This window comes from Aspergillus vadensis, assembly GCF_003184925.1.
Source record: "Aspergillus vadensis CBS 113365 unplaced genomic scaffold BO88scaffold_17, whole genome shotgun sequence".
NCBI lineage: Eukaryota > Fungi > Ascomycota > Eurotiomycetes > Eurotiales > Aspergillaceae > Aspergillus > Aspergillus vadensis.
The window spans coordinates 303,935-325,758 of NW_020292055.1; the positions used below are offsets into that span (position 1 = coordinate 303,935).

At 52.4% G+C, this 21,824-nt stretch overlaps 8 protein-coding genes and 2 non-coding genes across 10 annotated transcripts; 6 read left to right on the forward strand and 4 right to left on the reverse strand.

Moving 5' to 3' along the window:
- Positions 1–248: 248 nt before the first annotated feature.
- On the reverse strand, positions 249–320 carry BO88DRAFT_t194. Its single transcript has one exon. It is a non-coding gene; the product is annotated as a tRNA-Cys (tRNA).
- A 470-nt stretch (positions 321–790) lies between these two features.
- Positions 791–863, reverse strand: BO88DRAFT_t193. Its single transcript has one exon. It is a non-coding gene; the product is annotated as a tRNA-Cys (tRNA).
- A 1,146-nt stretch (positions 864–2,009) lies between these two features.
- BO88DRAFT_406203 (glutathione S-transferase family protein) lies at positions 2,010–2,851 on the forward strand. The gene has a single exon (XM_025707100.1). The coding sequence runs from the start codon at positions 2,076–2,078 to the stop codon at positions 2,739–2,741; it is 666 nt and encodes a 221-aa protein (XP_025561115.1). The 5' UTR covers positions 2,010–2,075; the 3' UTR covers positions 2,742–2,851.
- Positions 2,852–3,078: 227 nt separating this feature from the next.
- On the forward strand, positions 3,079–5,707 carry rscE (putative RSC complex subunit (RSC8)). Its single transcript, XM_025707101.1, has 3 exons — positions 3,079–3,384; positions 3,453–4,015; positions 4,071–5,707. Exons 1-3 carry the CDS (start codon positions 3,288–3,290, stop codon positions 5,526–5,528), a joined length of 2,118 nt encoding a protein of 705 aa, XP_025561116.1. The 5' UTR covers positions 3,079–3,287; the 3' UTR covers positions 5,529–5,707.
- Positions 5,708–6,142: 435 nt separating this feature from the next.
- BO88DRAFT_80004 (uncharacterized protein) lies at positions 6,143–7,523 on the forward strand. Its single transcript, XM_025713151.1, has 2 exons — positions 6,143–6,389; positions 6,440–7,523. The coding sequence occupies exon 2, from the start codon at positions 6,629–6,631 to the stop codon at positions 7,466–7,468; it is 840 nt and encodes a 279-aa protein (XP_025561117.1). The 5' UTR covers positions 6,143–6,389; positions 6,440–6,628; the 3' UTR covers positions 7,469–7,523.
- BO88DRAFT_80005 (uncharacterized protein) lies at positions 7,524–8,938 on the reverse strand. Its single transcript, XM_025713152.1, has one exon. The coding sequence runs from the start codon at positions 8,592–8,594 to the stop codon at positions 7,578–7,580; it is 1,017 nt and encodes a 338-aa protein (XP_025561118.1). The 5' UTR covers positions 8,595–8,938; the 3' UTR covers positions 7,524–7,577.
- Positions 8,829–12,395, forward strand: BO88DRAFT_406207 (putative APSES transcription factor (MbpA)). Its single transcript, XM_025707102.1, has 4 exons — positions 8,829–9,081; positions 9,217–9,584; positions 9,654–11,349; positions 11,397–12,395. The coding sequence occupies exons 2-4, from the start codon at positions 9,324–9,326 to the stop codon at positions 12,080–12,082; spliced, it is 2,643 nt and encodes an 880-aa protein (XP_025561119.1). The 5' UTR covers positions 8,829–9,081; positions 9,217–9,323; the 3' UTR covers positions 12,083–12,395.
- A 223-nt stretch (positions 12,396–12,618) lies between these two features.
- On the forward strand, positions 12,619–15,972 carry BO88DRAFT_406209 (tetratricopeptide repeat domain protein). The gene has a single exon (XM_025707103.1). It carries the CDS (start codon positions 12,897–12,899, stop codon positions 15,786–15,788), a length of 2,892 nt encoding a protein of 963 aa, XP_025561120.1. The 5' UTR covers positions 12,619–12,896; the 3' UTR covers positions 15,789–15,972.
- BO88DRAFT_80163 (DUF890 domain protein) lies at positions 15,890–18,199 on the reverse strand. The gene is made up of 11 exons (XM_025713155.1): positions 17,883–18,199; positions 17,688–17,776; positions 17,577–17,624; positions 17,446–17,521; positions 17,381–17,391; positions 17,221–17,319; positions 17,095–17,168; positions 16,916–17,048; positions 16,776–16,866; positions 16,464–16,727; positions 15,890–16,405 (listed from the first exon to the last, which is right to left on the reverse strand). Exons 2-11 carry the CDS (start codon positions 17,765–17,767, stop codon positions 15,992–15,994), a joined length of 1,290 nt encoding a protein of 429 aa, XP_025561121.1. The 5' UTR covers positions 17,768–17,776; positions 17,883–18,199; the 3' UTR covers positions 15,890–15,991.
- Positions 18,050–21,497, forward strand: pldA (putative phospholipase PldA). The gene is made up of 8 exons (XM_025713154.1): positions 18,050–18,575; positions 18,632–19,023; positions 19,078–19,230; positions 19,279–19,900; positions 19,949–20,209; positions 20,256–20,716; positions 20,769–21,314; positions 21,390–21,497. Exons 1-8 carry the CDS (start codon positions 18,527–18,529, stop codon positions 21,402–21,404), a joined length of 2,499 nt encoding a protein of 832 aa, XP_025561122.1. The 5' UTR covers positions 18,050–18,526; the 3' UTR covers positions 21,405–21,497.
- Positions 21,498–21,824: the final 327 nt, after the last annotated feature.

A 21,824-nucleotide genomic window follows, 5' to 3' on the forward strand; every position in this document is an offset into this window, starting at 1 on the left:
CGCCCCGCTCGGATATATACTTCCGCTGTATCCCCTAACCGTAGTACTCCTACAAAGATACTCAACTAGTACTAGGGTGGTATCACATTCACTAGAATAGTATCTAATGTAGAAGTAGTCATACTAGCAATAAAAAAAAAAAGAAAAAGTAAAAGAAAAAAGTGGTGTCGAATTCCCTTCATCTTAATTGGCCATAAGGGATTTCAAGGAAGAAGAGGAGAAAGCGGCGCGGCAAAAAAGAAAAAGAAAGGGCCGAACGCGATTTGAACGCGTGACCTTAAGATCTGCAGTCCCACGCTCTACCCCTGAGCTACCGGCCCCTTTCTTGTTGAATAATCGATGGTATTCTTGTATTATATTGCTTTGAGTGACAAAATGACGCAAAACCTCGGATTTGTTGTATTTACGCTGGTTCCTGGGTGTGTTTTGGCTTCCCCTGGGTTACCCAGCAAGTACTACTGACTTTGGAATTTTCAGGTCTGCAAATTCCCTTAGCCTCCAATTGACTACACCACATGTGACAGACTCTCATAAGTCCTTGAAAGTTTTATCTCTCCCAACTGATGAGTGAGGTTGTGCACGAAGTGGTATACTACTTGAATAGGGCTGCGAAGTTCTACGCATGGGTATATATGTCTCTCAGCTCGTCTTTCAATGCATAGTGGTACGTGTCAGCAGATTGGGCTACCGCTCAGGTATTTGCTGTGTATGATGTAGCAATAAAAAAAATCCCAGGCCATAGGTTCTTATATAGGACAACCTGTATATGAAGTTCAAAAAGCAAAAAGCAAGGGCCAAGCGTGGATCGAACACGCGACCTAAAGATCTGCAATCTCTCGCTCGTACCACTGAGCTATTGACCCGTTTGCTTGGCAAGGTGGCAAAACTTGTGCTTTACAAGCGGGGCCATATCCTTCCGCTGTTAGTCTACTGAGCTGGGATTGTGTATGTACGAAGTCTACATGGCGCATTCGGTTGTATATGTTGGTTTCGCATATCATATTGGCCTCTATTTAGCTCTAATACCAAGGGCAATTTTTCGGATTTCACTGCGAGTTGGCCTGCTTGTACTCTTCACTTTCGTGCCGTTATCAGGTTCGAATACTAGTACGCAGTAGGGCTACTAATATATATTCGGCCGCTCAGGGTACTGGACTCGGCAATTTAATATCTGAAGTACTACCACCTCAATGATTCACAGCCATGTTCGTACCGAAAGCCAGTAACTCCTGCAACCTAAACACTATCGTGAAAAGCATATAGCTACCAGAAAGACCTCACATGTCACCATTACCTTGCGATAAGATACAATTTGGAACCCATATGCCAAGGCGGGGCCGTCAGCTTATCCCGCCTTGCATAGGACAGAAACAGGTACTCTGAGGATCAGAGGACTCAGAAAGAAGTGGTATTAATCGTATTCCTAATAGCTTGACTCTCTCTTTGTAGTGACCTTATGCACGAGCTGACAAGGGATACTTTTGTCCACCTTAATGTATACTACGTCAGACATATACACCACCTATACCATGCAATTAGAGACATAAGCAGACACGACTACTTGAAGAACACAACCACCAATTGCAAGCGAAACAAAAATAGTAACCGAAATACCAGATCCAGGGGGATGAGATCTGCCGGGGTTTGAAAGTCCCTGACCCGGTGGAGTTGATGTACGGAGTTGCCTGTCCGTCTTACAAATCAACAGTCAACAATATAGGCATACGTCACAGAAACGTATACTTCTGACATTTTGCAGCCCTGACCCAATATAATTTTCTGGGTGCGATATTGCGAGGCATTGTTGGCTATCAATTGGTTTGTCAGCAAGGAATACGAAGAGCCGAAACACCGACATATGCTGACGATCAGAGGCCGAAGTAAATGGTTTCTAAGCAACATCGTCTATGACGGAGACAACAGCTGTAGAAAGGTATCGAACGAGTAGATGAATCTTATATAAAAGGATACATAGATCTGCTAGTAGATACCCATACCCAAAATACCCTCACACACCAGAAATCACAGCATTCCCTCAATACAGCATCCACCACAATTACCAACGCCCAGACAGCATGTCTCTGAAACCCATCACCCTATGGGGCCACACCCAGGGCCCCAACCCCTGGAAAGTGGCCATGGTCCTCGAAGAACTCGAAGTCCCCTACAAAACGAGATACGTAGGTTCTGGAGACGTCAAAAAAGAACCTTTTACCCTCGTCAACCCCAACGGCCGCGTCCCCGCCATTGAGGACCCTAACACGGGAATCGCACTATGGGAGTCCGGCGCCATCATTGAATATCTGACCGAAACATACGACAAAGACAACAAAATCAGTTTCCCGGCTGGTACCCCCGAGTTCTTCGAAACGAAACAATGGCTACACTTCCAGATGAGTGGGCAGGGCCCGTACTTCGGTCAGGCTGTTTGGTTCCGACGACATCACCCTGAAGTGGTTCCTAGTGCGCAGGAGAGATACAAGAAAGAGGTTCTTCGGGTGTCCTGGGTGCTGGACAACGTCCTAAAAGACAGGGAATATCTGGTCGGTGGACGGTATAGCTACGCGGACATCTCGTTCGTGCAGTGGTACAATTATTTTGGACCCGCTACGGATAATGATGTTGATCTGGAGAAGGAATACCCGAACCTTTACGCCTGGCTGGAAAAAATCAAGGCAAGACCGGCTATCTCTAAGACGGCCAATCTACAGAAGGAAGCAATCGCGAATGAAACACACTGAGGATTTGGATTTGGTGTGTCATTTAAAATAATGGCTTAAGGGGAACTTGAGAAGCATGAATATGGGGACCATGTATGTAGTATATTAGATTTCGAAAACAATCAATAAAGCTGCCCATACCTTGGATATCCTGCAACCGAAGCAGTAGAATAGATGCAATGTCAGAACAGAGTAGGGCTGGTAGGGAATAGATCGATATTGTGGAGAGAAGAAGCTCCATCCGCGATGGGGAAGAGCCCGGTAACGACTAGTCCACATACGGCTAGCGCACCTGAGGGTCTTGGCGCGAGTTTTTGGAGCGTCGGTCCGTGTCGCGACAGTCGCTCTGCCTCCAAGCCACCCATTCATCAATCTCTCGTCGCTGTCTGGTGGAGTCATCCACCCCCATTCTATCTTGCATATCCCTAATACCCTTTCCTTTCACGTCTCTATCACATAGAGGGCCGCGTCTGCGCCCCGCCTACCTTTCTTCTGAGCAGAGCCAAGTCCCTTGCTCTCTGCCACCCGCGACCTCAGCTTCCCGTCGTCGACTATCGTGCCAACAAGATGGAGGACAACCAGGTTATGTCTGGTGGCGCCACTGAGGATGCTCAGGCTATTAACATGGCACAGGATGCCCCAGGTGATGTGATTACCACTTCCGGTGCGTTCTCCCTCTTTCCGCCCCTAAGGGGATTGGAACTTGCCAACATTCGCAATCGTGACACCCAGGATCGCAATCGCATCAGGGATCTCCTGAGAAAAAGACCGAGACTGGCCCCGATACTGATAACCCGCTAGATGCCCCCGCTTCACCCAAGCCCCAGAATGCCGATGGCGAACCCGAGGATGAGGAGATGGGCGGCACCGAGACGGAGACCAAGAAGGAGACCGATGGAGGCGAGGACCTCGCTGATGTTGCCGCACAGTCCGGCGCTGAAGGTGCTACAGATGAACAGCCGGCGCAGGCCAAGGCATCCATTGAAGCCTCCGCGCGCTCACATCTTGTTTCGCAAACCCACGCCATCATCCTCCCCAGCTACTCCACCTGGTTCGACATGCACCTCATTCACCCGATCGAGAAGAAGGCTCTGGCGGAGTTCTTCAACGGCAGAAACCGTAGCAAGACCCCTGCAGTTTACAAAGATTACCGTGATTTCATGATCAACACCTACCGTTTGAACCCTATCGAGTACCTCACAGTCACTGCTTGCCGCCGCAACCTTGCCGGAGACGTCTGTGCGATCATGCGCGTGCACTCCTTCCTGGAGCAATGGGGTCTCATCAACTACCAGGTAAGTATCCGCCCGGTGCCGACCTCAGACCCGAGTTGCTGATGCCTTGACTCAGGTGGATCCCCAAACACGTCCGTCCAACATCGGCCCTCCTTTCACTGGCCATTTCCGAGTGGTCGCCGATACCCCCAGAGGCCTCCAGCCATTCCAGCCCGGACCCAACCACTTCGTCAAGCCCGGAAAGCCTTTGCCGGCCACGGATCGTGCAGCATCAGCCACCCCGGCTGCCAAGGCGGACCTGAACCTCGAGATCCGTCGCAATGTGTATGATGACAAGGGCAAGGAGATCACCCCTGCTACGGAGGACAAAGACAAGCAGACCAATGGCGAAGGCTCAACGAACGGTACGACGGGCGATTCGACCAAGGCAATGGAGAGCACTTCCAAGGAACCGAGAAAGAAGTTCAACTGCTTCTCCTGTGGCATCGATTGTACTCGCCTCAGATTCCACTACGCAAAGGCGACCCCGGCAACCGCCAACCCAGCTGCACCTGACACGAAGTACGACCTGTGCCCCAACTGTTTCCTTCAGGGCCGGATGCCGTCCAGCCACAGTGCTTCCGACTTCGTCAAGCTCGAAGACAGCCCATACTCGATTGCCCCCGACCGGGATGCTCCGTGGTCGGATTCGGAGCTTGTGCTGTTGCTGGAGGGATTGGAAAACTTCGACGACAACTGGGAACAAATTGCCACTCACGTTGGTTCTAGGACAAAGGAGGAGTGCGTGATGAAGTTCTTGCAGCTGGAGATCGAAGACAAGTATCTGGATGATATGCCCGAGGTTCGTGCAGGCAATGGGCGGGAGCCTATCAGCCAGACCGAGAATCCTGTCCTGTCCGTGGTTGCGTTCCTTGCACAGATGGCCGAGCCTGCCGTGGCCGCAGCTGCCGCCGGCCGCTCCGTGGAGGAGATCCGCAAGGAATTGAGAAAGCAGCTCGAGAAGGGCTCTGGAGCCCAAGACAAGGGCAAGGAGAAGGAAGGCAGTGCCACAGTTAAGGCCGAGGATTCTATGGAAGTGGACTCTGCTCGCGAGGAAGCAACCGAGCAAGCCGTCGAGGTTGCTGGCTCCGACAAGGGCAAGGCTTCCCTTCCCACCGTGGCCCTTGCGGCCTCCGCCGCTCGTGCTGGCGCCCTGGCTTCTCACGAAGAACGTGAAATGACCCGCCTGGTTTCATCGGCTGTCAACGTCACCCTCCAGAAGTTCGAGATCAAGCTGCAGCAGTTTAACGAGATGGAGGAGATCATCGAAGCCGAACGCCGGGAACTTGAGCTCGCTCGCCAGCAGCTCTTCCTCGACCGTATGGCCTTCAAGAAGCGCGTCAAGGAGGTCCAGGACACTCTGCAGGCCGTCAGTCTTCGGGGCCCTGGCGAGGAGACCAACAACATGCTTGCCGATGCTGCTACGACCGGGATCGGCAACCGCTATAACTTCCAACCGGCAGGAGGTGACGTTAGAGGCGTGCAGCCGCTGAGTGCAGAAACAGGCGCTGACTACAAGACGTTGGACCTGTAATGTACCTATGAAAAGGGAATGTTTCGCCAATGATGACATGCTTTTTTCCAACAGTTGGAGAGAAATTCAATAACCCTTTCCTTTCATTTCTAACGACCGGACGAAGGAGCCGACCGGGGTTGCTTTTTCAATAATATCCATTGTATTGTACAATATCATAGGGCTGGACAGGAGTGGTGAAGGAGAAGATGGGATGAATGAACCGTCAGGATGTATCTGACAGGAACAGACAAGATGGCAGTAAAGTGATGTGTGATGGATTGATGGATGGCTTGCACTATGATCTGGTCTGATTTTTCTTTTTACATTCGATTTACAATCCGCTAGGTAGGAAAAGGCGCAATTGTTTTGGGAGTTCAGAGCTAAGTATTGTATGCGTGTGCCTTGCAAATCGATGTTCTATGTTGAATGGTTCTTTATCCTTGCTTATTAGTAGTAGTTTTCGGGTTCGCTCTCTGGTTAGTAGTAAGTAGTCTCCTACATCAACATGCTCAATGCTACGGAGTATGCTCAGATGTGTTATAAATCACTCTGCTTTAGACGATGTTTGCTTAGAAATTGCCACCAGTGACCCCTACCTACCCACCACGAAAACCAAGAGGTATATCATGCTCAGAAGGCTACACAAGATACTGAAAAAGACATCACCGTCACTTTCAACCTCAATCCTCGCAAACATCTGAACCAGCAACCACTCCCCGTCAAACAATCAAGCAAACCCCTCTCATAACAGAGGTGTCAATTCAATAGATACCACTATCCCCTGACACAGAAGATGTGATACCTCAACACTGACTGTTGATCATCTCCATTTACGGACCAATAATGAACGAGCATATCGCTCCACTCATGCCACTGCCCGTCGGACTACCATGATGTTTCTACGGAGTACAGCGCTTACTATTGAACAGGGATTCATGGGCTTGATCCGTCCGTTTGCTCACTGAACTGCAGTGGACGCGTCGGCGCGTATTTCTGTTTACTATTTTGACTACTTGGGATTCGTCCTTCATTTTGGGTTTCTTGTGCCTCTTATATATATTACCTAGGCGTTATATTCATTGACTTATTAGATCGTGTCGAACGATTGTCCACTAAATATGCCTGCGCAAAAGAGGACCTCCACTGATATGATGGATCCTGCGATCGCTACTGGCCATGATAAAGAGAATCAGCCAGCGGCAGGAACAGCATCACCGTCTGGAAATACGCAGAAAAGCTGCGACGAGATTCGGCAGGAGATACGCGATTTCATCGCTTCAGGACAGATGAACGCCAACGAGTTCCAGCGCGCAATTAACGTGTCTCCGCGGTCATATTCTGAGTTTTTGAGCCAGGAGGGCGTCAAGGGCGCCCGGTCGGCGACGTATAAGAACGCCCTGAAGTTTTTTGACAGCCGGAGCGGGGGACCTGTTGTGCCGTTGGCTGAGACTCAGCCTGCGGCAACTGCGGCAGGAAGTGCCCCGAAGAGGCCGAAGAAGAATCAGCCAGCGAGTCCGGCCGCGGTTGATCTTTCGGGTGTTCACTTGGATGGAGATGAGGATGGGAGTGTGCAGGTCTTTGAGACGTGCGATGTGGTGAGGAGGAAAATCCGGGCGCATTTGCGTAAGACCGGAGTGACGCAGGCGGGCTTCATGAGAGATGTTGCGAAGGCGGCGTACCCGCAGGGTACGAAGAGGCTGAATGCGAATTCGTTCGGGGAGTTTCTCAAGAAGAAGGGCCCTACCGCTGGGAGCTCAGGGACGGTATTCTATGCCTCGTATGTGTATTTTGAGAAGTTGAGGATCAAAAATGGAGAGCCGAAGGACGCCTTTAGACTTGAGATGGAGAAGCTCTGGCCGAATGGCTTCGAGCTTGAGAATGTAGCTAACGGGAGGATGTGGTGTGGTCCCAATGTGAGACCCTGGGTTGACATATATGGGATGGTGCACTTTTCGTGACTGTGACTGGCGGCTCGTTTACGGTCCATCTTGTTTGGAATTGTTCGAGAATTGTGTGTTGTGTCCTTTGTCACATACTCCATGATTGATTATGTTGAGTGGTTAATATTCATCCTGACGCTTCTTTTGGTTGATCTTTGATCATTCGACCATTGGCATCGATGCCTGCGAAGAGCTCAGACGCTGTGCTTTCGTCCAACTTCAGGGCCAGCTTAGGTCCTGAGTAGAGTACATCCCAGGTGAATGCAGGCTTTCCGCTTCTAGTATCCCAATTCACGCGAGGAACTAGACAGGATATGCGTTTCCAGAGCCTCTGCATGAACCGTCGGGTGATGTTATGGGGTCGTCCGTCAACATAATTCTCAAATGTATCACCCTTCTGCGGTCCCTCTGTCAGAAAGCCAGCATCTAGAGTAGACTCAGGGGCGAAAGAAGTCCCAACTGCCTTTCGTCGTTTGGGCGGCGTCCATGGTATAGTCCCCGACATAAGACCCTCCAACACCTTGAGCTCCGAGTCAGGCAGTGGCGGAAACAGATTATGTAGCGTCTGATTGTACCATTTCCTCCGAATGTTCCTGCGGCGAGATGGAGCGAGCGGCTTCCCCCAGATATTCTCCGCGGGAACAACTGGTTCGACTTGCTTAGTGTAGTAGCCGGCATTCAGCGTCGTGATCATCGAGTTACGGTTCTGGGCTTTCAAAAGATCAACCATGACTGAGGGAGGCCGCCATCCATCCTCGAACATCTCTGGTGCTTCCGGTGCCACTGTCTGCGTATCCGCCGCATTCAATGCGTCCACTGCGTCCGCTGGTGTGACCAATGCTTGTATGAGCTCTTGTCTCCGTCGCCCTCTGCGGCCATAAGCCTGCTGCAAGACCTTTTCCAGTGGCTTTGTATATCCCTCATTGGCTCGTCTGAGCAGAGACAGTTGGTGTGTTGCCGACTTCCGGAGTAATAGAAGTCGATGTTGATCCGTCTCTTTCTTCTGGGTATACCGTCGGAATCGTTGGAGGATCTGAGCATGAAATGTAACTCTGGCGACAGGGTCAGGGAGGTAGGAGCATTCGCGGAGTAAGGAGCGTAGAAGATGCCGCCATGTTTCGGGAGGGATCTGAATGGCAGACATGGTGTCTGATGTTATGCCTTTCTTTATCTTCTAATCAATTCCTCTGCAAGCCCGGAGTTGATTCCGCAGCACCGCGAGGCTATCAGACAGAAGCAGCAGGCGGTGAAGATACAACACCCAAACAGGCAATAGATGTTTTCGAGGCAGCGATACGCGAAATCGGGTTAGCCGCGAACGCGACCGGAGCGAATAACGAACGCCCCCGCGACTTCAATCAACTCATTCATCTCGTTCCTTTCCCCCATTTGTTTCATGCAAGGCTATGTTGTACAGGATTACCTGAAAGAGCTGCAGATAGAGTGGCTCTTGCACTACTTGTAAATTACTCCGGGCCGTTCAGGACCCGACTGCCTCGCCAGAATCAGTCTCATTGACTTGTCTCATCCCTTCGCGGTCGGTGCGCTAGCCACGCGCCTCTCTCTTTTCGCGCGACGTTCCGAGTTGCCTGGCCGGTCAAGTCAGACTGGAGCAGTAGATCCCAGGATAGGTGCAGTTCCCCACATGCTTTCGCGATTCTCTCATTCTGTCATGATGCTGTTCACTTGTTGAACTGGCCCTGCTATTGGCTTGTGGTACCTGCAATTCGTATTTATTAACCTTTTTTTAATTTTTCCTTCGACAGAGCAGCCAGCCTTGAGTCGGTGTCTGGGTCGGGCACCCTAACACTGCTAATTCACCGTTCCTTCAATGGCCTCCAATAACAACCACCCAGCTCGCCCAGGCTTACCCATGTCCTACTCTCAGAGCAGCATGAGCTCCGCCAATGGCATGGTATTTTCACAATCGCAAATGGGCTCCTTCAACGCCTCCCAGTCCGTCTCCTCCACCCCTCGAGCTACGCCTCCTCCGAAAGGGTCGCAACAGTCGATGTCCTTTGGTTACTCGAATGGCCTTTCGCACGGCCCTCGGTCAAGTTTCGCAGGTTTTGAGGACATGAATGGGTATGGAACAATAATGTATCATGAAGAGTTCAAGCCTCAAATTTACAGGGTCAGTTTATTGTCATCTGCGCATCTTCACTCCCTCAAAAATAACTGACTCGCTTTGCTGTGTCAACAGGCTGTGTACTCTAACGTCTCCGTCTACGAAATGGAAGTGAACGGAGTCGCCGTGATGAAACGTCGCTCCGACTCGTGGCTCAATGCTACGCAGATTCTCAAGGTTGCCGGTGTGGTCAAGGCGAGGAGGACAAAGACACTAGAGAAAGAGATTGCAGCTGGCGAGCATGAGAAGGTTCAAGGAGGGTATGGTAAATACCAAGGAACCTGGGTCAACTATCAGAGGGGTGTGGAGCTCTGTCGTGAATACCACGTCGAAGAATTGCTGCGACCCCTTCTTGAATATGACATGGGCGGCACAAATGGTACGGCGCAGGACTCACTTGACACCCCAACAAAGGAGCAAGCAATGGCTGCGCAACGGAAACGCCTGTACAGCGGGATGGATAACCGCGGCATGAGCCAACCTCAACAAGGCACATTCTTCCAAAACATCTCTCGCACGGCTGCGACGGCGGTGAATGCCATGAGCAAGGCTCGCTTTGACTCGCCTGCCGCTCGCGGAATTGATCAAAGGCGATCAAGTGTTATACGAAAGCCTTCGCACCAGATGAGCAGCCAAGATACCCACATACCTCTGAACAGTCAACAAAGCATGTATAGTGTGACGTCTGATAGCGGTTTCGGGAACAATTTCCAGAGCAACGGCCGCTATGCTATGCACGACGGTGCCAGCTTCGACCACGAGGAGGCAAATGAACCTCCGCGGAAGCGCGTTCGGTCTACATCTCACCAGGCGCCGTCGTTTGGGATGCCTTACGAGCACTCGACGGCTTCCATGGCTGAACCAACACCAACTGAGCCGAATGACTCCTTTTACCAAGATATGGACGTTTCAACATCGATAGTGGATGGTAGCAAGCGCGGGTTTGAGCCTTTGCCGCCCGCCACCACCCCGGAGAGGTTTCAGAAGATGAAGCTCATCATGACATTATTCCTCGACAAAAAGACCCGCGATTTTTCCAGCCATCCAGCTTTGATGCAATTGACTGGGGAGGATTTGGAAATTCCGTTGGACGAATATCGGAACAATGCGCTACACTGGGCGGCGATGCTCGCTCGGATGCCTCTTGTCTATGCACTTGTCGAAAAAGGAGTTAGCATCTTCCGTTTGAACGGTGCAGGCGAAACGGCACTGCAAAAGTCCGTAGGAACGAGAAATAATCTCGATTATAGGAGTTTTCCGCGTTTACTGCAGGTGCTGGCTCCAACTATTGACATGGTCGATTACAGCGGGAGAACGATCCTTCACCACATCGCTGTTATGGCTGCTACCGGTGGTGGAGGTCACGTTTCTGCTAAACACTACCTGGAAGCATTGCTGGAATTCATAGTCCGCCATGGTGGTACGTCGCTGAGCCGGCAAACGCCGAACGGTGCCTCGGAAAATGGGCAAGGTTTATCACAGGCTGGTGAAGTCATGACGCTCGGGCGTTTCATCTCTGAAATAGTAAATCTCCGAGATGACCAAGGGGATACAGCCCTCAACTTGGCTGGGCGTGCACGTTCTGTGCTTGTTCCCCAACTATTAGAAGTCGGGGCTGATCCTCATATACCGAATCACACAGGTCTTCGACCAGCAGATTACGGTGTTGGTGTAGACATGGTTGACGGTAACGCTCAGTCGCAGCAAGCTGGGAACGGGGGTGACTCCTTCATGGACCAGCTGGAGAAGACGAAGAAAGAAATATTGGATTGTAAGTGCTCCTGGATGAAAGCTGCGCATCAAAACTGACTTAGAAAGCGACTGTGTCTCAAATCACATCAATTGTCCAAGAGACATTGAGTGGTCTTGACAGAGATTTGGCCTCCACCCTGGCTAAGAAGCAAGAAAAGTTCGACCACTGGCACTCGAAGATTCGAGAGTCGGCCAAAGCACGACAGATCGAGCAAAAACAGCTCGATGAACTCAAGTCCAAATCGTCCGACCGTATAGAGCTTAGCAGACGGTTTAAAAACCTGGAAAAGTCCTCTGACGACCTGCTGGTGATTTTGAAGGGGATCCAGGGCGATTCATTAGATTTGTCGAAGAAGTGCGCGATTGGGGACGCCGACAAAGAACACGGGCTCGACATTGCCGAGTTCGAGGCCATCTTCCCCGAAACATTCGACCCTGCCTCTGGATTTTCCGAGCAGCAGATGGCCTTCCTTCGCTCTCTCCCCACACCCGAAACCCTACAACAAAAGGTCGAGGGTTATCAAAAGTTTAATGAGGATATATTGAATGAGGTCGAGCGCCTGAAGTCTAAAAACGTGGTTTTGGGCCAGAACTACCGGCGCATGGTCATGGCCTGTACGGGATGGACTGCCGAACAGGTGGATGAAGCTGCCGAGGGGCTGACACAATGTGTCAAAGAATTGAATGAAAACCCTGTCCCGGAAGATGAGGCTATCGAGATCTTGATGAAAGATCGTGGCCAGGACTGGTGAATTCTGTTAGGCGTGATATGAGGGAATGTTATGGTACATATGCCTGGTCCGAATCCCCGGATTCGTGGAGGCTTTTGGGAGCGATACAGCGATTCTTGTTTATTGTTGCTACCGGTTGGCTCTTGTAAATCAAGGAGCATTGTTTATACGGCAGGGCTGCGGTGTTTGAGCATGTTTGCTTGGATGTTTAACGCGTTGACGTCTGTATTTGCAGATACCCCCAGGGCACATATAATGGATTTTGACGGCTAGTCGGATGGCGATATACCCGACAGATGAATAGCTGTACAATTGAATACAATCATCATCTCCTGGTCTTACTGCCTAAATTGACCATTGATCATATAGTGCGTTTGCGAGTGTAAAAGTGCGTGGCCATAGCAACGATGGCGGTGGGAAGGGTGCTGCTTGCAGGGATAGCATAATGCCACGTCCCGGTATAAAGCGTCACCGCCTGGAGATGGCTTATCGATAAACCGGCAGAAAAAAGTGCAAAAAAGGCACCAAGCGGGATGGCGGGGTTCTCGCGGTCTCGCGTTCAGTCCTTCTTTTATCTTCCCCAGTTGCTCCTTTGGACGTTTCTCCTCTGGCATCAGGTCTGCGGGGTAGTATCCTCATATAGGGACGCACAGGACATGTTATACTGAGACTATCGTTCCTGTCAATTTATCCAGTAACCCCGACTTGAGGGTCTCTTGCCGTCTCATTAATTCAGTCGCATAGAAGCCTAATTGGAAAATCGCATTGATTTCCAGCATCACAGCTACTTTCGCTCTTCTCTTAACGCATTCAACGATACCCCGTGACAATCATTATGGCCGACGCTACTGTCACTTACCCCGCGTCTCTGAACACCCTGTTCGACGAGTCATCCGCGCTTCGGGAACAATATGACCCCATCCGCCTGGCAGATGCGGATATAGTGCCCCTCCTGCAGCTGCCCTCCGCAATGGCAGTCTTCGGACATGATGCGGCAGATTCGGAGGCTCTCGGCCGTGTCTCTCGCAAAGAAATCTCCTACACTACTTTCTTGACGGAAAAGGCAAAGGCTGTCGCCCAGACACCAGTAGATGGCTTGACCTCTGAGCAACAGCGCTCTCAATTGCTCCATATCGGTCTGGCCGCTCTGTTCGGCTTCTTGCAGTCGAATGTCACTGGTCCTCCGTTGGAGTTTAGCCCTGCAGATGTTGTCATTCCTGCTGCTCTGCGGTCGGACAAAGCGGCCCTCCGTGCCGTCCGTGATCATGTCATCCGGGACCTTTCGGTGGACGGTGAGGCCGCTTACAAGCTCACTCCTAATGTGGAACTGTTCGCTGTGGCAAAGGCTCTGCTGGTGGATGCTGATGCCTTGGTGACAAACGGTCCGTTGGTGGCTAGGACTGTGAGGGTCCGTGTCAACTTCCTTCACCAGAAGATGCTGTCGGAAGTCACTGGCGCGCTTCAAGATTCCATCTATGCCGATTTGGAGGAGCTCGAAAAGCTGGTCCTGAGCGACAAGTGCACTGCACAGGAGAAGGGTCGGTTCCTTCTCGAAAGGGCTACCATTCATACCCACCACAGCTTTGATGCGAAGGCCAGAAAGGATCTCGAACAGGCTGCCGCGGAACGGAAATTCGAGTTCGCCCTGACTGGTAAGCTCGGAAAGAGAACCAAGTTCCAGGACCGTGATATCAGTCAGCTGGTCATCCTGGCCAAGAGCGCCGATGCCGCCGCGGAATCGGACGACAAGCCCTCTGTCCCGAAGAAGCTGGATCTCAACGATGACACTCTTCTCGAGTCTATCTCCTTTACCAAGCCGGATGGTCAGAAATCCGACGATACGCAAGTGACCGTCCAGGAGGAGTCGAACCTCCCTCCTGCCCTGGCATCTCTCGATCCCGGCGACCAGCCCAAGCTCGACCCCGTCGACTCTGCTATCCTCCTCGCTTTCGCATCCGCCATCACAAACACCGCACCGGAGAACGGTCTCACCCGAGAGGAGACGCAGCCGTACGCGACCCGTGTGCTCGAGGGTGGCAGCTCGAATTGGCAGATCTACACTCAGGCTCTGCTGGTACGCAGTCGAGTCGAGGGCTACAAAGCCAGAACTGTCGAGAGATCCGTCCTGCAGATGCAAGCTCTCGTCGACCAGGTCATCGCCGACACCGCCACCTCCGATGAACAAGCAGGCACGTCCGTCGACGAGCCCACTACTTTCCTTCCTCGACCCGAAAAATCGGAATCCGCCTCCGCCGCCGAGCGTCTGGAGTACATCTGGATCCTGAGCTTCTCCACCCGCTGGAGCCTGGAGGCCGAGCTCGCCACCCGCTGGGTCAACCTTGGAGGTCTGCGCACTGCCCTGGACATCTACGAGCGTCTACAGATGTGGGCTGAGGCCGCTCTCTGCTACGCCGCCACTGAACGAGAGGACAAGGCCAAGTACCTCGTCCGCAGACAGCTCTACCAACCCACCGGCGCGGACCCCGACGACGAGAACGAGAAGTTCGACGGACCCGAACTCTCCCCTCTCCCCGCCGATGCTCCCCGCCTCCTCTGCATCCTGGGTGACATCGACACCGACCCAGCCATGTACGAGCGCGCCTGGGCAGTCTCCAACAACAGATACGCTCGCGCCCAGCGCTCCCTGGCCCGCCATTACCTCAGCCTGAAGCCCCCAGCCCTCGACAAAGCCGAAGACGCCTACCTCAAGAGTCTCCACATCAACCGTCTCAACCACGGCGCCTGGTTCGCCCTCGGCTGCGTGCAACTAGAGCTCCAGAAATGGGACGACGCCATCGACTCCTTCACCCGCACCGTCCAACTCGAAGACACCGACGCCGAAGCCTGGAGTAACCTGGCTGCCGCGATCCTGCGCTCTCCCAAACCCGCAGAGACAACCGAACCCTTCCCCATCCCCATCACCGAGGCCCCCACCAAGGCCGACGACGAAGAAGACGAAGAAACCCCCAGCCAGCCCGCTCCCGAAGACCCCTACAAACGCAAGCGTGAAGCCCTAGCGGCCCTCCAACGCGCCGCCCAGCTCAAACACAGCGACGTCCGCATCTGGGACAACGTCCTCACAGTGGCAGCCTCCATCCCCCCACCCTTCACTCCCTTCCGCGAAGTCATCACGGCCCAACGCCGCGTCATCGAGCTCCACGGCTCCAAGAACGGCGAGAAGTGCATCGACCTACCCATCACAGGACTACTCGTCGACCACCTCGTCACCGCATACAACTACTCCGACCTCCTCATCTCCATCGATGGCGACGACTCCACTGCGAAGGTCGTCCGCAGCGGCACCATCGCCGGCCAGATCCTCTCGCTCATCGACACCAGTATCGTGCCATTGATCACCCACTCCGCCCCGCTGTGGCTCCTCGTCGCAAGAGTCGAGGTGTTCCGCGAACGCCCGAGCATGGCCTTCGAGGCGCATGAGAAGGCGTGGCGCGCGACGGTTGCTTCGGCATCGCAGGGTGCGTTCCAGATGGCTGATGAGAAGAGGTGGATGGAGATTGTGCGGGCGACGGAGAGGTTGGTGCGCGATGGATATGCGCGGTTTGGTCCGATGGATAAGGAGGGTACGGAGGAGATGGTCGCGAAGGACTGGAGGTTCAAGGCGAGGAGTGCGGTTAGGGGTATCTTGGGTAAGGGCAAGGAGTTTTGGGAGGATAGTGAGGGGTGGGCTAGGTTGAAGGAGTTGCAGAGTGAGGTGGGAAGTAATTAGTAGATGGTGATGGTTGATTGGTTGGTTATGCGACGGATGTTTTGAAAGAAAAGTATTATACTGTTCTTCTTGATTATGGTTGCGAGAGCAGAAGCAGCATATACATAGATCATTTGTGAGAGTTCATTTGTTTGTTTCATTCGGTTGAGTCTAATCTGTAATAGAATCTCAGGGTGCAATTACGCATCTATACTTGTAGGCAACTAAGTGCTCTCAACCTTCCTCTTCAACATCCCACAGAAACTCTCAAACAACACCGTATCCTTCCCCTTCAGCCATCGCACAATCACCCTCACCCCCTTCTCATCAATCGCATCCTTCTTCACCTGCACCTTGAAACCCAGCGCTGCCTTCGTCTCATCAATTTCCCCCATCTCAGCCATCGCATCCGGGTTCTGCATCTTGCGACGCGCCTGCCGAGACCACACGTTCTGCATGGCGAACCCCACTCCCGTGGCGAGGTTCTTGCGCCAGAGCCATTGGATATGCAGGGCGGAGAGTTCAGTGTCTATTTTGCCGCTGACTTCGTCGATGGACTCGGACTGTGTCATGAAGATGTATTCTGAGGGGAAGGGGAGGAGGTGTTTGGGGATGGCGGTGGTGCCTCGCGCTATGGACTAAATGGTTGTTAGGTTTATTGTTTAAGGGAATAGGATGGAGAGGGGTAGATCGTACGACTGTCGGACGGAGATCCGTCCATGACCAGGCTATGGCCCATCTGCGGGTCTTGTTCCCTTGTATGAATTCGGTCACGGCGTAGTTGTTGTTCTTGTGTTCGAGGAGCGTTTCGATGAGGACGGATACGCTGCTTAGCTTGCCGAGCATGGTGGTGTACCAGATTACTCGCTCGCGGAGGTGCAGGCTTTCCTCGATCATGCGTGTGATGAAAGCGATTTCGCCGCCTGTGGTGACCATTTCTACTTCGGCGCCGGTGCAGGCCTGTTGGTATTAATGAGGGAGAGGGAGCTGGGAGAGAACAGGTATTACTGTGAAGGGAGGTCGCTCTTTGGCTTCTGCGGAAGCTAATAATTCATCGCGCGAAGCGTAGAATGGGGGGTTGCACATGGTGAAGTCGAGTCTGTGGTGGGTTAGTTGTATAGGATAGTAGGAGTGGTATTTGTAGTTACCTGTCGACATTGAGCTTCGTGTCTAATGGAATCAGCTCATCCTTCGGGTCTGTCTGGATGATCTCAATGCGAGAATCGAGTTTGTTCGCAGAGACTGTATCTCGCGATGTTCGGATATTGTCATTGTCGATGTCTGCGTATGTGAGTAGGTGCGCAAACAGTATAGTGTGTGAATATACCTGTTGCGACGAAGCGCCAATGAGGTCGCATGGAGCAACCTAGCAGGGGGTAGATGCTGCAACATCCTGTCCCACTACACTAGTGGCTTAGCGACCGAGTTCTCCGAAGGTGGAGTGGTGATTTACATGTCAAGTCCAATAACTTCTCGGTCAGGGTCATAGTTATCACGGTATTCATCGCCAGTGGTGTCGAGCAAGTCTTGCAGCCACAGAATGTAATTGAGTCTATACTGGGGTTAGATGCATTACACCATGCAACTAGTCCATAGACAGGCAATTCATTTACCTATTCGGGACCTGCACGTGTCCTTGTTAGCTGCAGGAACGGACATCGGCAGCTGGCAGACGTACCGGTGGACACAATCGATTCTCCGGAATCTCGACTTTCAGCTCAAAGTCGCGTTGCAGCAGACTCTTGGTCAATTGACTGAGTACGTGTCAGTGGCAATTGCAGCTACCATTCAGGTTAGTCTCTGACCCACCGAACAGCGTCCGGGTCGCTAAAGTCCAGCTGCCCATTGGATTTCAAGCTGGAGAAGTTTTAGTGAGTTGGAGATGAAAAGGAACACATAGGTTGCACCGGATGGACTGACTACTTTGCAAACTCGGGAGATTGCAAGGCAAGGGCGGTAAAATCGACCTCGTCCTTGTAGATATTGCGTGAGGCCCTCATTGTGTGCTACTGGAGGTGAGAAAGTTAGTGCCTTGTGCCACTGGTCAGGGACGGGCATCGTGCACAGTGGACTGTGTGGTGCTGAACACAACCAATGGCAGCGAGTGGAGCGTACCGGAAATCCTCCCCCGATACGGTAGAGGCACGCTATTGCTGGGCGACCTATCGCTTGCTTTCGAGAAGAATGCCCAGACGGAGTCTCCGAGACCGCGTTGACTGAAAACAGGGAAATTCTGGTGGTGCGACAGAGACAAGATCACGGAAGGCTGAATGGAATGGCTGGTATTCCGTAATGAGTGACGACGTTCTTGTGCCTGAGGCGATAAGGCTGGGAAGAGGGGGTGGATTCACTCAGGCACTCAGGCAGTGATGTCATGCTCGCGTTGGATTTCATCTGCCAATCTATTGCTCGATCTAAACTCCTATCAATGCCACTTTATCTAGTCTTCCTCCTCTCCAGTGCATCTCTGGAAAGTGGAAACTGGTTTTTCTTGCATGGCGGCTGCTCTGACCTCTGGATCTGAACCCCGCCGATCCGCCGATCTGAAACATTAATTCATTCAGCGGTTCCAGGCAGCATCGCAACCGATAGTTTCTAGCTCCATCGGCCTCGTGTGGTGGAGCCCGGCTTTCTTTCCCTCCCCCTCATTTTCCGTCCCTACAGGGCGACTGCTCCAACAATTGTTCTGCTTCCCCTCCTCTTCTCCCCAAGTTCCTCATTCTCTCCCTGAGGCTGTCGATCTGGTTACGCCCGCCGTCATGGACAAGTTTAAGCACAAGATCGAGAACCTGGAGGAGCAGTTCAAAGGTGTCATTCTTGTATCCACTGCTTTGAATCCCACTAACCGCCCTTCGTTCCGACAGAAACCCACATCGAGGAGAAGGCTTTCCACCTCAAGCACAAAGTCGGCAAGTTTTTCAACATTGTTAACCCCAATCATCGCCATGATGAAGCGCACGAGAAGGCTACCGATGCCAAACGCACCGCGATCTCCGAATCCCACCGCTTCAAGTCGTTCGCGCCCATCCGTGAGGGTAACAAGGTCAAGTGGTACGTCGATGCTCTGGACTACTTGTGGGCCGTCTCAATGGCTCTAGAGGAGGCCAAAGAGACCATCTACATTGCCGATTGGTGGTTGTCTCCTGAATTGTTCCTCCGGAGACCCCCTTTCATGGCCCAGGAATGGCGATTGGATCAGATTCTCAAGCGTCGCGCCGAGGCGGGCGTCAAAATCTACGTGATTGTGTACAAGGAGGTTAGTCTAGGTGTTAATCGCATCGTTGATGGGTTGCTAAAATATATGGACTAGGTCAACCAAGCATTGACTTGCAATTCCGCTCATACCAAGCACGCGCTTCGCAATCTCTGTCCCGAAGGAAGCCCTGGTTACGGAAACATCAAAGTCTTGCGCCACCCGGATCATAACATCTTCGAGAATGCGGCTGACATGACCTTGTACTGGGTGAGCTTAATTCCCGAAGCTTCCGGCAGCGCGTGCTAATTTCATTAGGCGCACCATGAGAAATTCATTGTCATCGATTATGCATTGGCGTTCATTGGAGGTATTGATCTGTGTTTCGGAAGATGGGACGCTCATCAGCATCCCCTAGCCGATGTTCACCCCTCTAATTTGCGGAACGAGGTCTTCCCCGGACAGGAATTCAACAACAACCGCATCATGGATTTCCAGAGCGTGGGCGACTGGCAGGCCAACGAGCTTAGCAAAGCTGAGTATGGTCGAATGCCCTGGCACGACGTCGCCATGGGTGTGATGGGTGACTGTGTGTATGACATCGCAGAGCACTTCGTCCTGCGGTGGAACTTCATCAAGCGGGACAAGTACAAACGGGACGACAGTGTGGACTGGCTGATGCTGGAGGGTCGTACTGGGGACGACGAAGATCTGGTTGCCGTTCAGCGTCCGAAGTTCCCGTGCGGCGAGTACCTGCAGCACCCTCTCACGCCTCTCGACACGAAGCCGCTCGGCCAGCAAGGCTTTGCACGGGCGCAGATCGTGCGCAGTAGCGCCGACTGGAGCAGTGGAATTTTGACGGAACATAGCATCCAAAACGCTTACAAGGAGATCATCAGCCAGGCTCAGCACTATGTCTACATTGAAAATCAATTCTTCAGTAAGATTGATCACCCTGGGCACTGCACCAACTACTAACTCCACCAAGTCACTGCCACGGGAGACAAACAGGCGCCCATTCTCAACACCATTGGTCAGTCCATCGTCGAGGCCGTTGTCAGAGCTGCCAAGGAGGGAAGAAAGTTCAGAGTGATCATCGTGATCCCCGCCATCCCTGGATTTGCGGGAGACCTCCGCCAGAATGAAGCGACAGGCACCCGTGCCATCATGGACTACCAGTACAAGTCGATCTTGCGCGGTGAACACTCGATCTTTGGCCAGATATCCGCCCAAGGCGTGAATCCCAGAGGTAAGGTGAACTTCCGTCCGTACGAGACGCAGGCTGACGTAGCTAGAACACGTTTTCCTGTTCAACCTGCGCGCATTCGATCGCATCAACAAGACTCCTGCTCTGGTCAAGTTGGAGTCCGAGGCGGGCGTGACATACAACGATGTTCAGCGTGGCATTGCCGAGTCTATCATGAGTGACAGTGTCCACCCGGCTATCGGCAAAGAGGGCGACAAGCATGAAGTGGGGTATGACAATGCACAACAGGAGAAGGAGGTTCGTCTCGCACGGCTGCGCAAGTACGAGGAGCAGCATGAGCGTCATAAGGAGCTGGAGGGCCTCAAGGGTAGCGACTCCGTCGCCCACACCACCATGCTCAACGGCGGTAAGATGTCCGATGAGCCGTGGGAGGGCAATCCCGAGGACGAGAAGGAGAACTTTATCCAGGAAGAGCTCTACGTGCATGGAAAGGTGTGCATTGTCGATGACCGTGTAGTCATTTGTGGAAGTGCCAACATCAACGACAGAGTATATTCCCCAATATCTGAACCTCCATAAACGCGATACTAACCGATAGCAGTCCCAACTTGGTTACCATGACAGCGAGCTTGCTATTGTTGTCGAAGACCAAGACTTCATCGGCAGCATCATGGATGGTAAACCGTACAAGGCCGCCCGTGTTGCTGCCACCCTCCGTCGCCAGCTCTGGCGGGAGCACCTTGGCCTGCTGCCCGCTCAGAGTTATGACGCTTCTGAAGACCCGAACGCAAAGCCCCCCTACATGTGCATGAACCACGTCCTCGAGGGGCCCGAAGACGACTTTGTCACCGATCCCATGAGCGACGAGCTCTGGGAGATGTGGACCGGCCGCGCCACCGTCAACACCGACATGTACCGCATGCTATTCCGCGCCGACCCCGACGACAACGTCCACACATTCGACGACTACGACCGAATTTGTCCTCGCGGCATCAAACAAGGTCACTTGTTTGATCCCTTCCAGCCGGTCAATGAAATTCGCGAGAAGCTGGATAAAATCAAGGGCCATCTGGTCTGGATGCCACTGGAGTTCTTGAAGGATGCCAACATGGCCGAGCCTGGATTGGCGGTGAATCAAATCACAGAGGTGATACTACCTACCTACCTACCTACCGATAAATATGTGAAACATAAGCTAACGTATCACAAATCTCATCTACAGAGTATTTACACCTAGAAAAATTTCGCCTCCAGTACGGAGTACCGATTGTCAATCGATAGGTTGTACTTGCTTTACATACCTAGTACCTAATAGTACATACCAATATCATACCCGCCATCGACGCCACAGACTAAACCTCGAGAGGAGCAAAGAAAAGGAGAAAAACGAACCGTCTAGAAGATTACCTACGTAGAGACTAGACTAAACTCCACCCCGAAAGGGCCCGTGCCCACACCACGGATCACCCAGCCCTCCTGCCATTCCATCCCGTCTCATTCCCATCCCATCCCGTCTCATTCCCATCCCATCCCAAGCCCATGGTCCATCCATCCATTCCATAATCCTAAATCCATCTTACTTAAATTCTAATGATCCATAGTGCCCAACTCAACCCACCCCTCCGGGAATAGTAAGCAAACTAAGCGCAAGAAAGTT

Bases quoted from the DNA above. Each gene is read 5' to 3' on its own strand.
- BO88DRAFT_406203 (XM_025707100.1), top strand. From the start codon at position 2,076: ATGTCTCTGAAACCCATCACCCTATGGGGCCACACCCAGGGCCCCAAC.
- rscE (XM_025707101.1), top strand. From the start codon at position 3,288: ATGGAGGACAACCAGGTTATGTCTGGTGGCGCCACTGAGGATGCTCAG. The intron at 3,385-3,452 runs GTGCGTTCTCCC...CGTGACACCCAG, and splicing joins TGATGTGATTACCACTTCCG to GATCGCAATCGCATCAGGGA. The intron at 4,016-4,070 runs GTAAGTATCCGC...GCCTTGACTCAG, and splicing joins GGGGTCTCATCAACTACCAG to GTGGATCCCCAAACACGTCC.
- BO88DRAFT_80004 (XM_025713151.1), top strand. From the start codon at position 6,629: ATGCCTGCGCAAAAGAGGACCTCCACTGATATGATGGATCCTGCGATC.
- BO88DRAFT_80005 (XM_025713152.1), bottom strand. From the start codon at position 8,594: ATGTCTGCCATTCAGATCCCTCCCGAAACATGGCGGCATCTTCTACGC.
- BO88DRAFT_406207 (XM_025707102.1), top strand. From the start codon at position 9,324: ATGTCCTACTCTCAGAGCAGCATGAGCTCCGCCAATGGCATGGTATTT. The intron at 9,585-9,653 runs GTCAGTTTATTG...CTGTGTCAACAG, and splicing joins TCAAGCCTCAAATTTACAGG to GCTGTGTACTCTAACGTCTC. The intron at 11,350-11,396 runs GTAAGTGCTCCT...TGACTTAGAAAG, and splicing joins GAAGAAAGAAATATTGGATT to CGACTGTGTCTCAAATCACA.
- BO88DRAFT_406209 (XM_025707103.1), top strand. From the start codon at position 12,897: ATGGCCGACGCTACTGTCACTTACCCCGCGTCTCTGAACACCCTGTTC.
- BO88DRAFT_80163 (XM_025713155.1), bottom strand. From the start codon at position 17,767: ATGAGGGCCTCACGCAATATCTACAAGGACGAGGTCGATTTTACCGCC. The intron at 17,522-17,576 runs GTGGGTCAGAGA...ACACGTACTCAG, and splicing joins AGCGACCCGGACGCTGTTCG to TCAATTGACCAAGAGTCTGC. The intron at 16,406-16,463 runs GTACGATCTACC...ACAACCATTTAG, and splicing joins CGGATCTCCGTCCGACAGTC to TCCATAGCGCGAGGCACCAC.
- pldA (XM_025713154.1), top strand. From the start codon at position 18,527: ATGGACAAGTTTAAGCACAAGATCGAGAACCTGGAGGAGCAGTTCAAA. The intron at 19,231-19,278 runs GTGAGCTTAATT...TAATTTCATTAG, and splicing joins CTGACATGACCTTGTACTGG to GCGCACCATGAGAAATTCAT. The intron at 20,717-20,768 runs GTATATTCCCCA...AACCGATAGCAG, and splicing joins GTGCCAACATCAACGACAGA to TCCCAACTTGGTTACCATGA.